The 14,123-nt window shown below is 47.2% G+C and overlaps 1 protein-coding gene across 2 annotated transcripts in view; it reads left to right on the top strand.

The window, feature by feature from the left end:
• The window catches only part of LOC147615252 (Insulinase (Peptidase family M16) family protein), a 45,989-nt gene continuing 31,866 nt past the window's right edge, over nt 1–14,123 (top strand). Inside the window, exons 1-3 of one of the 2 annotated variants that reach the window (XM_086779320.1) lie at nt 1–321; nt 461–894; nt 2,515–2,590. In XM_086779320.1, the coding sequence (XP_086635446.1) occupies nt 192–321; nt 461–894; nt 2,515–2,590 (640 nt within the window). In that variant the 5' untranslated portion in view covers nt 1–191. Of the gene's footprint in view, nt 322–460; nt 895–2,511; nt 2,591–14,123 lie in introns of both variants that reach the window. The other variant, XM_086779319.1, reaches the window with a different exon arrangement.

The raw sequence follows: 14,123 nt of genomic DNA, 5'->3' as shown, positions 1-14,123 counted from the left end.
ATGTGAGGTACTTGAAGCAGTGTGCAGAGGCGAGAGCTTAATAAGTGTCCTTTGTGTAGCATTTCATCCAACTTTCAATTCCATTCCACACAAGGCGCCCGAATGAAGGATTAGTTAAATGGGCAGGCCGGCTCGCCCATTTAGACAAGTACTTAAAAAACTCACTCAACAGTAGAAGTATAGCCAACCATATGGTTGTTGCGTGCGCGCATCGGTGTTTCTACGCTTTGCACCCTAATTGTATCATCGGCCTCCCGGGTCGCCTCCTCTACAGTAACACTTGCGCACTTCGCCGCACAGCTTCCCTTCCTTCGCGAACAGGTAACCACAGTCCTGATCTCCTCTGCTTTTTCCAGGGTTTCTCTCCGTATTCTGAATTAGGGTTTTGTCGTTTTTTCTTTTGTGTGCGTGTTTGACGATCTCCTCTGATGCTTTTTTTGGCTCCTTGTGTGCTGTGCAGAGCCTAGCCTTTTGTTTTCAGGTGGGCCCCCTTGCTTTTCCACTGCTGTGATCCCCCCCCGTGCTGCATCCATGGGGGCAGATGGTGCTGTGGGGGCCGTCACTATGGCAGCTCAAGGTCCCGACCTCTCCAAGTGCACAGTGATCAAGTCGCCATCAGATGATCGCGAGTACGAGCTAGTCCACCTGCCCAATGGCTTCTGTGCCCTCCTTATTCATGATCCAAAAATATCCAACAATGACAATGATGATGATGATGATGATGAGGATGATGAGGATGATTATGATGAGGACGATGACTATGAGGATGTGAATGACTGTGTGGCTTGCCTCGAAAATGGGTCCTGTGAGGTTCACAATGACAATGACAATGACAATGACTCATCGGAGGAAGGGAGTAGGAGACACTACGGCTCTGTATCAACCAAGAAGATGGTATGGTGATTTCTGCACACCAAGTTACTGTGGAAATATGTTGCTTTTTCACATTGTAGCATTAGACATAAGCTCCGAAAGCGGAGCATCTTGTGTGTGTCCACTACTAAAGGCTCTTTCTCAAGCACCATTGTATATGCTCCACTAATTGTGTTGAAGGGTCTCTTTCAGACTCCTGATCTGGATTTTTTGATAAATTCTAGATGTACATGGAACTTCTGGGCTGATAATCGTGCATCCACCATTGTGGGGAACTTGGAGATTATGGTTTACTAGATCTTTATTGTTTGGTGTTGCCACCAACTCTAGGCTTGGTATGTCTACTTATTCTTTAGAATTGACAAGCTGCACCTCTTGTTGGTACAAACTCCCATACCTTGAAAATGTCCGCCTATTGAGGGACCTCCCTCTTGCAGAATTTTAACCCCTAGGTAAAAAACATGGTGCTCTCTTCATGTCCGAATCCGCAAATGGGACTTCCTGATGTGGAGTCTCTCTCTAGCCTGATTCAACCCAAAGCAGCAGTAAAGTAAGGCACCTTCGAAAATCCACAGATATCAACTAATGTAAGGCTGAAATTGGCATAGAAGGTGAAGAAGAAAGTTGCTTAAGTTCCCGTTTGTAAAGCACACAGAGGCAACAGTAATTTGCAGATTTCAGCCTTGTATTCTTCATTCTCATATCAAGCAAAGCAAATATTCTGCAAATTAATAGTGTTCATTAAATTGCTTCCGCAAGGCTTACCTGACAGTAGATCAGAGCAAAATTTGGACAATGTTGAGTTGCATTCCCATTGCAGCCAAGACATGGATTTTCCAACACCATAGAATCCTCCACAAGCATCACTACAGGATATGAGGAGGAAGATGATGCTGTACACGATGAAACAATAATGACAGAAAATGAGAATTGTGTGGGAGTATGGTGAAAATTTTGGGAGAGCCAGCTTGCAATGATTGATTGTAAGTACTAAGGTGCTTTTGGAGCACTGGGGGACTTTTAACAAAAATTCTTATCCTACTAAAACAAGTCTGCTAGCCCTAGTAAGTCCTAAAAAAGTGTGATAGAAGTCACCAAATGTAAAACTACACTAAAAAGGTCCCCAATCCTAGGCCCTTTGGCTTGGTTTGTCTGCACATGCTTAGGCTGCCCAAAATTGGTCTAAACTGCCCCAATCCTGCCATTTCTACTCCATGCCAATTTGCTACTGATTTTGTTGTAGTGCAAGCACCTTGCATTTCCACAATGACCAAAAGTGTTCTAGTCTTTGCTGTTCTTTGGTTCCCCGGTTTGATCATTCTCACAGGCCACGTGCCTTGGGCGGCTGTAACCTGCGTGCACCACATCTACCTCGTCTGCAAACCCTAATCTACACAGTCAGTAATCGACTGCTTCCCTTTTACGAGGGTTCACAAAGGTATGCTAAACGATAAAACTGTCCTATACTTACCGTGCACATGTCCTCAAATTGTCATGGACTCCCCTGTCATGTGCTCCGCTAAAAGCTTCGTTCTAGTCTAGCATTTTGCTCGTCTTTTCAAGAGGCTGAAATTTACTGAATGTTTTTTCTGATTTTTGAATTTCATGTGCTTATTGGGTTTAGCTCGTCTATTTTAGCAGGCCGCTGCTGCTTTGGTAGTAGGAGTTGGGAGTTTCTCGGATCCAAAAGATGCTCAAGGACTCTCTCATTTTTTAGGTCAGTCAATCTATTCTATTGGACATCATGAATGTTTGCAAGGTTGGTTCTGGTGTGTTTTCTTGCATTTAAAAAGGTGGAGGAAAAATATATTAAAAAAGTTAGATGTATTACAAGAAGGCAGTACCCGATCAGAGACAGATTGGGGTGCCTGACCGTTTTCTTGCATTTTGATCCCTTTGCCTGATTTTAAAACTTGCTAGGTGATCTGCCTTGTGTTGTAGGTGAAACGTATGCTGATTGGCATTAGTGTAAGGGACCATGGGACCCCATCCACTTAGGAGGTTACAAAGGATCTAGAGGGAAATTAGATACATTTTCCTTAGATGGATATAGAGATCCTTTGAAAGATGAGTCTCTCATGTGTGTTTGTTCTCCAATTGTCTTGACAAAAAAACACGTTCGCAGCCCTCCAAGAACAGCATATGGAGAAAATTTATGAAAGTTTGGCATCCATCATGTGACATTCACATGTTCATTCCCCATCTTCATCCATCATACTCATTCAATTTTCATCTTTTGTTATGAGTGCCAAGGATCCTTCATTTTTATAAATTGTATACATTTTGTACCAATTTGGTCTCATAGGCCATTTTGACCTTTTCCAGACATTAATAAAGCGTTCTCTCTCTCTCTCTCTCTCTCTCTCTCTCTCTCATCTCTTTAGATGTATAGGCAACTTTCCAATACCCTGATCAGCCTCAGGCAATAGCAAGGCAAGAACTGAAATAAGTAATTAGAGAATACATTTCATGCGTGTGCGCATGTGTGTATACACGAGACATGGATACAACGATACACACTTATCACTAGAATGATGTTGAACTGAGACCATTTTCTCACAATGATGGCAACAGTTACCACTAGAATGAGGTTGTACTGAGACCTCAGCACAACCTCATTCTAGCGGTAAGAATGTTATCATACAACCTCATTCTAGTGGTAAGCGTGTCCCACTGTATCCATGTCTCATATATAAGTATATATATAACCTCATTCTAGTGGTGAGTGTGTCTTGCTATATTATCCATGTCACATATATATATGTACTCACCACTAGAATGAGGTTCTACTTAGACCTCAGTACAACGTCATTCTCTGTGGAAAATTCAGCAAGTGTTCATCATTCAAGAGCATGTAAATGTCAGCCATAGCAATAGATGCATTAGGAGATTGCACTTCATATAGATGGGGCCAGCCCCAAGGCAGCCCCTAAAGTGTGGGCTCCTAGCCATGCATATAGGCTCCGCCAACCAGCCCTTGGGAGGTTGTGGAGTAGTCGGCCAGACTCTTGGAGGTCTTGGGGCCCAATCGGCCAAGATTGGCAGCCACCCGACTTGCGGCATGCAATCTAATGGCATTAAATGCTAGTTGGGTAACAGTGCTACAGTCAACTTACATTAAATGTAAGTCGTGAGCAATTGCTGCAGCCGACCAAGGATTTGTTGTTGGTCGTGGACATATTCAGCCAGCCAACATGCTTATGGGCAGCCGATTGGGCACCTTGAAGCACATAAAAAGGTAAGTCCAAAATCATCTGTCATAAAGCAGAGATTATCATCAATAGTCAAGCATGTATGCCTAGGCTCTTGCCTGTGCATACTTACAGCCCTACTTGTGCTCTTAGCCCAAGGCAAAGAAGCTTATTCTCTTTAGGAGTTTTCAGCACACCTTCCCTGAGTCTCGGGTCGGTGTATTTCTCTTGAAGATAGCTTCAAAGTCGCCTAAAGCTTATGCACGGTTTTGTTAGAAGTCATCTCCTGTCTTTATCTAGACACCAAGGCCTCTGTTGTGGGTGTGCCCGCCCATTGTAGGTGTTTTTTCATTTTTTCTCACTTCCCATAAATTTTCCCCCATTTTTCCTGTGGCTTGGGTGGCATTTCTGTGGTGGAAGGAGGTCTTAGTAGGTGGCCGATTGTAGCTGTTAGCCTATTGGTGCTGGCCGACTGAGTGCTATAGGTCGTGGACACCTTTTCCATGCAGGCCAACTGTACTCACCTGGCCGACTGGTGTGTGATGCTGGTCGTGGAGTTTATAGGCCTGTCGGCTGTCCTAGGCGGACTGCACTATGGGGGCCATATAAAATGGCCCCACAGCCCCTTGCCACAAGTGTCTTGTAGTATCTTGTATATTCCGGGATCTTGTGTATATAGAGCAGAGTTACACGCCTCTATCTCTCTCCTTCTCTTGTGCTGTTTTTCAGCACTGTTCTTGCTCAAGTGTTTCCAAATTTTGTCATCATCTCCGCTACGTATTTTGACATGGTATCAGAGCCCTAGGCTCTTGATAGTTGTTGGGATTTGTGTGAGCAAGAGGGGGACTGTTGCGTTGCTAATTGGTGGACTGTTTTGGACTGTTCGGGAAGAGGAGAAGCAAGAGGAAGGTGGGTTGATTTGCTGGACAGCCACTTGCAAGTTAAGTTCTTCGTTGTTCCCACCCACCCACCCACCCTTTTTCAGTTACATCCCCGCAATGGCAGATCTGCTTGAGATGGCTGAGAGGCATGTGAACTCCCCACGTTCCCGGTGGACCGTCAGTTGGACGGGAACAACTACGGCATATGGAAGTTTATGATGAAATCTGTTTTGGAGTCTTACGACCTAGCTGATTTCATCGTTGTTGGGGTTCCATGGTCGGAGGTAGAGGAAGGGGAGTTACCATCGATTCGTAAGGACTGGGAAGCACATGCACAATTGTGGGGTCGTGTCAACGCTCGGGTCCGTTCATTTATCTTCCTCAACTACTCACCGCAGGTAATCAATCATGTAAAGCATGATGTTGGCCAGAGGTATATGGCAGCATTTGGCTTCTCTTTATAACAGGGTATCGCCCATGAAGAGGATTTCCTTGGAAGTATAGATGCGGGTTATGAACCCTGCAAAGTCGTCGACGATGTGGGAGCATGTTAACAAGTTGCAGGCTCTTTAGGAGGAAGTTCTTCAGGCTGGGAAGGAGATATCATCGGAGGACATGGCCATAACGTTGCTGTCGCATTTGCCCTCTCAATACTCAGCATTTTACTTGTCTTTGATTACTAGTGGTAGGCTCAACACCATCACGTGGGAGGAGCTTGGAGGAGCTTGTGCCCATGGTCTTGGACCAGGAGGAAAGATTCTCGAACCCTCCAGGGCGGAGGTTCGGAGGTCTTAATTGGCCAATGGTCGAAAGGCCGTAACAAGGGCAAAGGGAAGGCTTCATCGGAGAAGTCTTATGAGAAGAAGTTTGACGCTGACCGCGAGAAACTAAAGGCTGACCGTGAGAAACTAAAGGCAGAGAGGACTTGTGATGACTGTGGTGAGAAAGGCCACTATTGGAGGCAGTGTCCCAAGCGGAAGACCGAGAAGGGTGAAGACTCCTCAGCAGCAATCGTGAAGACTTCAGCATTTGTGCACCTGGAGGTGATGGACACTGATGTTTCATTTTTTTCATTTTTCATGTGGCTTGGGTGGCATTTCTGTGGTGGCAGGAGGTCTTAGTAGGTGGTTGACTGTAGCTGTTAGCCTATTGGTGCTGGCCGACTGAGTGCTACAGGTCGTGGATACCTTTTCCATGCAGGCCGACTGAACTCACCTGGCCGACTGGTGTGTGATGCTGGTCGTGGAGTTTATAGGCCTGTCGGCTATCCTAGAGCAGGCCGACTGCACTATGGGGGCCATATAAAATGTCCCCACAGCCTCTTGCCACAAGTGTCTTGTTGTATCTTGTATATTTCGGGATCTTTTGTATAGAGTAGAGTTACATGTCTCTTATCTCTCTCCTTCTCTTGTGCTGTTTTTTTGCACTGTTCTTGCTCAAGTGTTTCTAGATTTTGTCATCATCTCCGCTGCGTATTCTGACAAGTTTTGCCCAGCATTTGGTCGCTTTGTCCTTGCATTTGGCGGTGAGTCAGTCAGATTGTCCGTTCAGTCTTGTGGACACAGTTCAGCTTGTATATAGTTCTCCACAAGAAGAAATAAAGCAAATAATCCTGCTTGCAGGGGGCCCTTCAGTGGGTAATTCGGGACCCCAACTGGTGTTGTCTCTACTACATCTATTTCAGATTCATGTATGTTGTTTTAAAGGATTGCTAAAGACTCACTAAACTTAGGTTTAAAGAAAGGCTTCGTGTACCATGCGGAAGCTTCGGAGAAGAATCGGTAACTTCAATACTCAGAATTCAGCACTCTTGTCGCGACAGAAATTAATGCACAAATTGAAAGGAGATGTGCAGAAAATAGAGAGAGAGAGGGAGAGATGGAGAGCACACAGTATTGGGTCCCAATTACCCTCTGTAGGGCCCCCACCACGGATGGTGTATTTGCTTTATTAGAATGGTGTGAATCTGAAAAGAAAATACAGAATTCCTGACCTTTCTTGGCTGGGAAATCCCTGCCCTTGACCTTCAGTACTCCACCCCTTTGCTTAGCAACTCCCTTGGCTTGTCTAGCCCTTGATTTGCTTGAGCTCTTGGTGAATAATGAGATGATTGAATGGGATTGTGGGCTAGGCTATTTATACTACTCCTCATGAGCAGTCGGCCAGCATAAACCCAGGCGGCCAGCCTTAAATGTCCCACGACTGCTGAAAATACAGCAATAAATGCTGAATTAAATCCATAAAATGCTGCGCATTATTCCTAACTGGCTGGGAGGTGAAGCGCCTGCTTCCAGAGTGCTGGGCACAGCCTTTGCCCACATTCCAAGGGCTGGGCAGCCTGTATGGGCTGCCCCATACTTGCCCTACAGCCATGTAAAGGCTGTAAATTCTTGGAATCTGCCTTATTCTTGCCCTTGGGCTGTCCTACAGCCCCTCCATGGCTGGTGGGTTCAGCCTGGGCCTTCTTGGCCCTCATGGGGGTGGTTCCACACCAGTCCCATGCCCACACTAAGATCCGGGGTAGCCCTATGGGCTGGCCCCTACTAACTACTCAGTGATCTGGCATCCGGTACCATACCAGATACACAGTATCACTGACATCATTCTAGAGGGAGACTCACAGCGCGGAGTGGCAGTGTTTCATGTGCAGGACAGCGCACACGTGACCTTGGACTCATGTGCAGGACAATGCGCACCTGACCTCGGACGATTGAGATGGATCCTTGGCTGACTTGTCCCGGACTGGGCTCACATGGGACCAGTTCACCATCCCAGGTCCTGCACCTTCTGTACAGAAATGTCTACGTGGCATCCAAGTGTGGGATGCACGTGACATCCTCTTCTGCTTAACTTGACGGAAGGTGCATAGCCTCCAAATAATCTGTCAATAACGCTGGATAGTCTTCGAAAAACTCTTTGTCGAGCCATACCGCTTCATGGGTTCCTCGGTCCTGAAACTTTGTGAGGAACTATTGTAGTCTTTGGCCTGAGCCATGCTTGAAACGGTGCAGAAGGATCTGTTCTGGAACCATAACTTCGGCTTCATCAACAATGTCTGGTTCCGCTTCGTCTTTGACCTCTGAAGTGGTTGGACCTGCTATGGCTTTAACCAACTGACATGAAATACATCGTGCATAGTCCAACTCGGAGGTAGCTTTAATTGCATAGACACCTCGTTAATCTTTTTCCTGATGGGAAAAGGTCCAAAGCTCCTGAAAGACAACTTTGGGCATCGTTTGCCCACCTGTTTCAATCTTTGCTTCATAATCCGAAGATACACCCAATCCCCTTCCGAAAACTTCATATCCCTTCGGTCTTTATTTGCCTGTCGAGTGTAGGCCTCTTGCGCTTTAGCCAATCTGTCTTTTACTGACTCTAAAATCTCCTGGTAAGACTCCGTCACCGTATTCGCCTCCGATACTGAAGACGAAGTCCTGGTTAACAACGACTGCAAAGGTCTTCCAAACGCTGCCTCATATGGAGTCCTGCCAATAGCTTAAGAAAAAGAATCATTCAAAACAGCTTGAACTAAAGGCAAATATGATTCCCACTTACCTTGTTGATCGTGGACATAACACTTCAGCACATCAAAGGCCAATTGGTTGTATATCTCTGTCTGGCCGTCCGTCTGTGGGTGGAATGCACTGGAAAAATTAAACTTAGTACCGAAATTATCAAACAATGCCCTCCAAAAATGACTGGTAAACTTGGCATCTCGGTCTGACACTATGGTCCTAGGAATCCCGCCAATCGGGTACCAATGCCGAATGAACAACTGGGCAACATCCTCGGCGGTCACATTGGCCCTGCAAGGAATAAGCATAACAAATTTGCTAAACCTATCAACAATAGTTAAGCACTGCGTATTACGCTTACTCGGACTGGGAGGCAGATTCGTGACAAAGTCCATGGAAATGTCTTGGAAAGGATCCTCAGGAATTGGCAAGGGTTGTAACAACCCTATCTTCTTTCCAGGAGGAGCTTTCACCTTCTGACAAATGTTATGTAAACACATCACGCCTCATCTTTGGTCAATAGTATTGTCGTTCTAATTTCTCCAGAGTCGAATTCATGCCCCTATGACCACCTGTAATGGCGTCATGGGCATCATGGAGAAGAGCTGCTCGGAATGACTTCATGACACATAGTCGGCCTTTGTAGAAAAGCCAACCATCGCGTATCAGAAAATGGCATGGTCCTGTGGCATCCAATGCTTGTTCCCACTGTGTACCGAATTCCTTGGAATCTGCATACGTGTGCTTCATGTCTTCTAGTCTTGTACCAACAAGATCAAGTCTAGTGGTCTGAATCGTAGACACTTGTCCCTTCCTGCTCAAAGCATCGGCCACTGGATTGGCCTTTCCTGGAAGGTACTCAATCATGCCACCGAATTGCTGGAATTTCTAACTCCAGCAGTATTGTCGATCACTCCAGTGTGCACTTGGCATCGTCTGAATCCAGCGTAATGCCTGATGGTCAGTGCGAACCTCGAAGTCACGGCCATACAGAAAATGTTTCCAATGTTTCAAGGCTTGTATAACCGCTAGGAGTTCACGATCATATACTGAGTAGTTCTTCTCGGCGGACAGTAACTTACGAGACATGTAAGCTACTGGATGACCATTCTGTTGCAATACACCTCCAATTGCGATGTCACTCGCATCGGTGATCACCTGAAATGGGTCGTCCCATGAGGCAAGTGCTAAACAAGGTGCTTCTGATAAAGCCACCTTGAGGTTCTGGAATGCCTCCAACGCTCGTGGAGTCATTCGAATCTTCTGCCTTCTTGTTTTCACTCCCTTTAGTAGATCGGTGAGATCTGCCGAGAGGTCAGAAAACTTGTCGATGTGGGTGGAATATGCCTGGCATATACCCACAAATGATCTAATGTCATAGGCTGTCTGAGGTACTTCCCAGTTGACAATCTCGGCCACTTTAGCTGGATCAAGTCGAATGCCTTCAGCACTAATTATATATCCCAAGTAATGCACCTGGAACAGATAAAATTCCGACTTCTTTTCATTGACGTAGAGCTCGTTGCTTTCCAGCAACGTAAGGACTTTCTCCACATCAACGTCATGTTGCTCAACCGTAGCTGAAAATATGAGTGTCGTCCAAAAATATGAACACACACTTTCCAATCAAATCCCGGAAAACACGCATCATCATGCGGTTAAATGTAGCTAGGGCGTTCGTCAAGCCAAATGGCATGACCACAAATTCATAGTGGGCCCGTTCTGTACGAAAGGCTGTCTTGGGGATGTTCCCCTCCACAATCCGCACCTGGTGGTACCCACTCTTTAAATCAAGTTTCGAGAACACCTTTGCTCCATTTAGCCTCTCGAGAATATAGTCAATTCGAGGCATTGGGAATCTGCTCTTGATAGTTAGCTTGTTGAGTGCACGATAATCGACACACAAATGGGAAGACCCATCTTTCTTCTTGACAAATAAGATCGATGCTGCAAATGCTGACACGCTGGGGCGGATGAAGCCAGATTGCAACAATTCTTGGAGTTGGCGGTCCAACTCCGATTCCATTGCCTTGGAAAGGCGATACGGAAACTTGCTCGGGGGTTCCGAGCCTGGGAGGAGGGCTATCTTGTGGTTCTCCGGTCTGGACGGGGGGGAGTTGGGGAGGGAGGCTGTCCCGAATAAAAATCTTTTGGAACTTTTTATGGAGAACCAAGTACTTCTCGGAAGCACTGGCCACCGTCTGGGCTGTCTGGATGTAAATCATCGCACACTGTGCGCCTTTCCTGACTGCTCGCTTAGCCTGTAAGTGGCTTATGAGCGGAAAGTTCGGAATTTCTGGCCCACACTTAATGGTGGCGTTTGACACATTCCGATTGATCTGGAACGTGTGCTTGTCCCACTTGACATTAGGAAGAAACTTAATTTCTGGCCCACACTTAATGGTCACTGGGGCGTTTGACGCATTCCGATTGATCTGGAACGTGTGCTTGTCCCACTTGACATTAGGAAGAAACTTGTGAAACCACTGAATACCCAAAATTATGTCTGCTCCTACAAGAGAGGGCCACCATAAAATCACGCACAAACTCTATGCCCTGAATCACTAACTTAGCACCTAGAGCTTCATACTTGACGCTCGTTGTCATGCCTGTGCTAAAACCCTCAACTTGTTTGTCCACCGAAGTCAGATCGAAACGGGCACGCCTAGCGTCCTGTTCCGTGACCACATCCTCCGCGCTGCGGCTGTCTAACAAGACGACGACTCTCTGGCCACCTATGTAGCTAAAGGACTTGAGCAATTCGTTGCGCTCATACTCCTGGTCATGGGCGCCCTTCTGCTTATCTCCGAGCTCCCGGCTAATAATTGCTCCAACTGAAGCACCGGGGGTTGAAGAACTAGGGGTAGCCGCTGGGGTCTGTGTGGGAGCTGAGCTCACCACGGAAGTTGTGGAGGCGGCGGCGGCGGCGGGCTTTGGAGGCTTCTTTGGACAATCCCGAGAAGTATGTCCTTTTGTATGACAAAAGAAACATCTACCCTCCTTCTTGTACTGAGAAAGCTCCTCAGCACTCAACTTGCCACCTGTCTTACCTGCCTCCGCTTTCTGGTCTGGAGTAAGCTTAGACGCACTGTTCGAGTTCTTGGAGCCAGAGGCTCCCGGGCTCTGACCTGGGGAAGACCCCGTCTGGTTCTGGCTTTTGCGCCGGTAGCCCTGGGAGAAGCCGGCTGGGAAGTCTTGGGCTTGCCACCATTGTGTTTCATTTCTGCACTTTGCGCAAGCGAGAGTGCGTCTTCAAAAGTGGCTAGCCTAAACATACGCACCTCCCATCAGATAAGCCTAATTGCAGACATAAAGTCGAAATTCTATTGGCAAATTGAAGGAGTGGTTGCGCGTTCTGACGTGCTCCCTTGAACTTGTCTTTGAGTCGCTCAAGGTAGTGGGGCGGTAGAAACCGCTGCTTAAGGTCGCGGACAAACTCGTCCCACACATAAGCTGCCATACCTGCTCTGGTGTGGGCATGAGCCCACTGAGTCCACCAAGGAATGGCCTCACCTTCTAAGTACCAACTGGCTAAGATCACTCTGTCGGTATGTGTTTTCCTAACTGCGGCAAAGTAAGCTTTAAATTGATGTAACCATGAATAGAGAGTTGTGGGATCGAGTTTACCATTATACTTACTGAAGTTCATTTTCTCGGTAAAATGATTCGAGGGCGCTGCTGGTGTCAATCTGGCGTCCAATGCTTTGAGGTAACGCTTGTGTTCCACGCGTCGCATGGCTTCGTCTTCTCGTTGTCGGATCTCCAATGCACGCATCCGTAACTCAAGCAAAGAGCTTGGCTGCGGCTGTGACCGTGTGAGAGGGTTCTTGAGTCGAGGATCTGGTATCTGGGATACGGAAGGAGAGGGAGGAGGAGATGGAAAGCGCGACGCTGGAGAGCGGGTATGCTCCTCCAGAGCCAAGATCTGCGCCTTCTGCTCATCCAACTTGGTTGTCTGTTCTGGAACATGTCTGTGATACTCAAGCGTGGTGCCCTAGCTGGGCTGCCTGGTGCACTTTGGTCCCATGGTTCTTGGTCTCTCTCGTCGTCAAAGCTCGCCATAGCAGGAAAATGCACTTCCTTTCCGGAATGCAATTTGACCATCCACTATCTGTGTGGGAGACGTCCGGAGGCTTCCGGAGGCCCTTCGAGGGACAGGAGTCACTCCAAAAGGGGTAGTCCACCGGCATCTAAAAACCAACCACACGAGCGAGAAAAAATTCTGGTTTCTTTGCTGAATCTTTGTACTTGAAGTAGGATCTGATACCATTGTAACATGCGGAAGCTTCGGAGAAGAATCAGGAACTTCAATACTCAGAATTCAGCACTCTTTTCGTGACGGAAATTAACGCACAAACTGAAAGGAGATGTGCAGAATAGAGAGAGAGATAGGGAGAGATGGAGAGGACATAGTATTGGGTCCCAATTACCCTCTGTTAGGGCCCCCACCACGGATGGTGTATTTGCTTTATTAGAATGATGTGAATCTGAAAAGAAAATACAGAATTCTTGACCTTTCTTGGCTGGGAAATCCCTGCCCTTGACCTTCAGTACTCCACCCCTTTGCTTAGCAACTCCCTTGGCTTGTCTAGCCCTTGATTTGCTTGAGCTCTTGGTGAATAATGAGATGATTGAATGGGATTGTGGGCTAGGCTATTTATACTACTCCTCATGAGCAGTCGGCCAGCATAAACCCAGGCGGCCAGCCTTAAATGTCCCACGACTGCTGAAAATACAGCAATAAATGCTGAATCAAATCCATAAAATGCTGCGCATTATTCCTAACTGGCTGGGAGGTGAAGCGCCTGCTTCCAGAGTGCTGGGCACAGCCTTTGCCCACATTCCAAGGGCTGGGCAGCCTGTATGGGCTGCCCCATACTTGCCCTACAGCCATGTAAAGGCTGTAAATTCTTGGAATCTGCCTTATTCTTGCCCTTGGGCTGTCCTACAGCCCCTCCATGGCTGGTGGGTTCAGCCTGGGCCTTCTTGGCCCTCATGGGGGTGGTTCCACACCAGTCCCATGCCCACACTAAGATCCGGGGTAGCCCTATGGGCTGGCATCCGGCACCATACCAGATACACAGAATCACTGACATCATTCTAGAGGGAGACTCACAGCGCGGAGTGGCACTGTTTCATGTGCAAGACAGTGCACACGTGACCTTGGACTCATGTGAATCTGAAAAGAAAATACAGAATTCTTGACCTTTCTTGGCTGGGAAATCCTTGCCCTTGACCTTCAGTACTCCACAACTTTGCTTAGCAACTCCCTTGGCTTGTCTAGCCCTTGATTTGCTTGAGCTCTTGGTGAATAATGAGATGATTGAATGGGATTGTGGGCTAGGCTATTTATACTACTCCTCATGAGCAGTCGGCCAGCATAAACCCAGGCGGCCAGCCTTAAATGTCCCACGACTGCTGAAAATACAGCAATAAATGCTGAATTAAATCCATAAAATGCTGCGCATTATTCCTAACTGGCTGGGAGTTGAATCTCGTGCTTGTAGAGTGCTGGGCACAGCCTTTGCCCACATTCCAAGGGCTGGGCAGCCTGTATGGGCTGCCCCATACTTGCCCTACAGCCATGTAAAGGCTGTAAACTCCTGGAATCTGCCATATTCTTGCCCTAGGGCTGTCCTACAGCCCCTCCATGGCTGGTGGGT

Source organism: Cibotium barometz, chromosome 40 (genome assembly GCF_041138505.1).
Source record: "Cibotium barometz isolate CiBa-2024 chromosome 40, ASM4113850v1, whole genome shotgun sequence".
NCBI classification, from domain to species: domain Eukaryota; kingdom Viridiplantae; phylum Streptophyta; class Polypodiopsida; order Cyatheales; family Cibotiaceae; genus Cibotium; species Cibotium barometz.
This window is presented reverse-complemented; position numbering and strand designations above follow the sequence as displayed.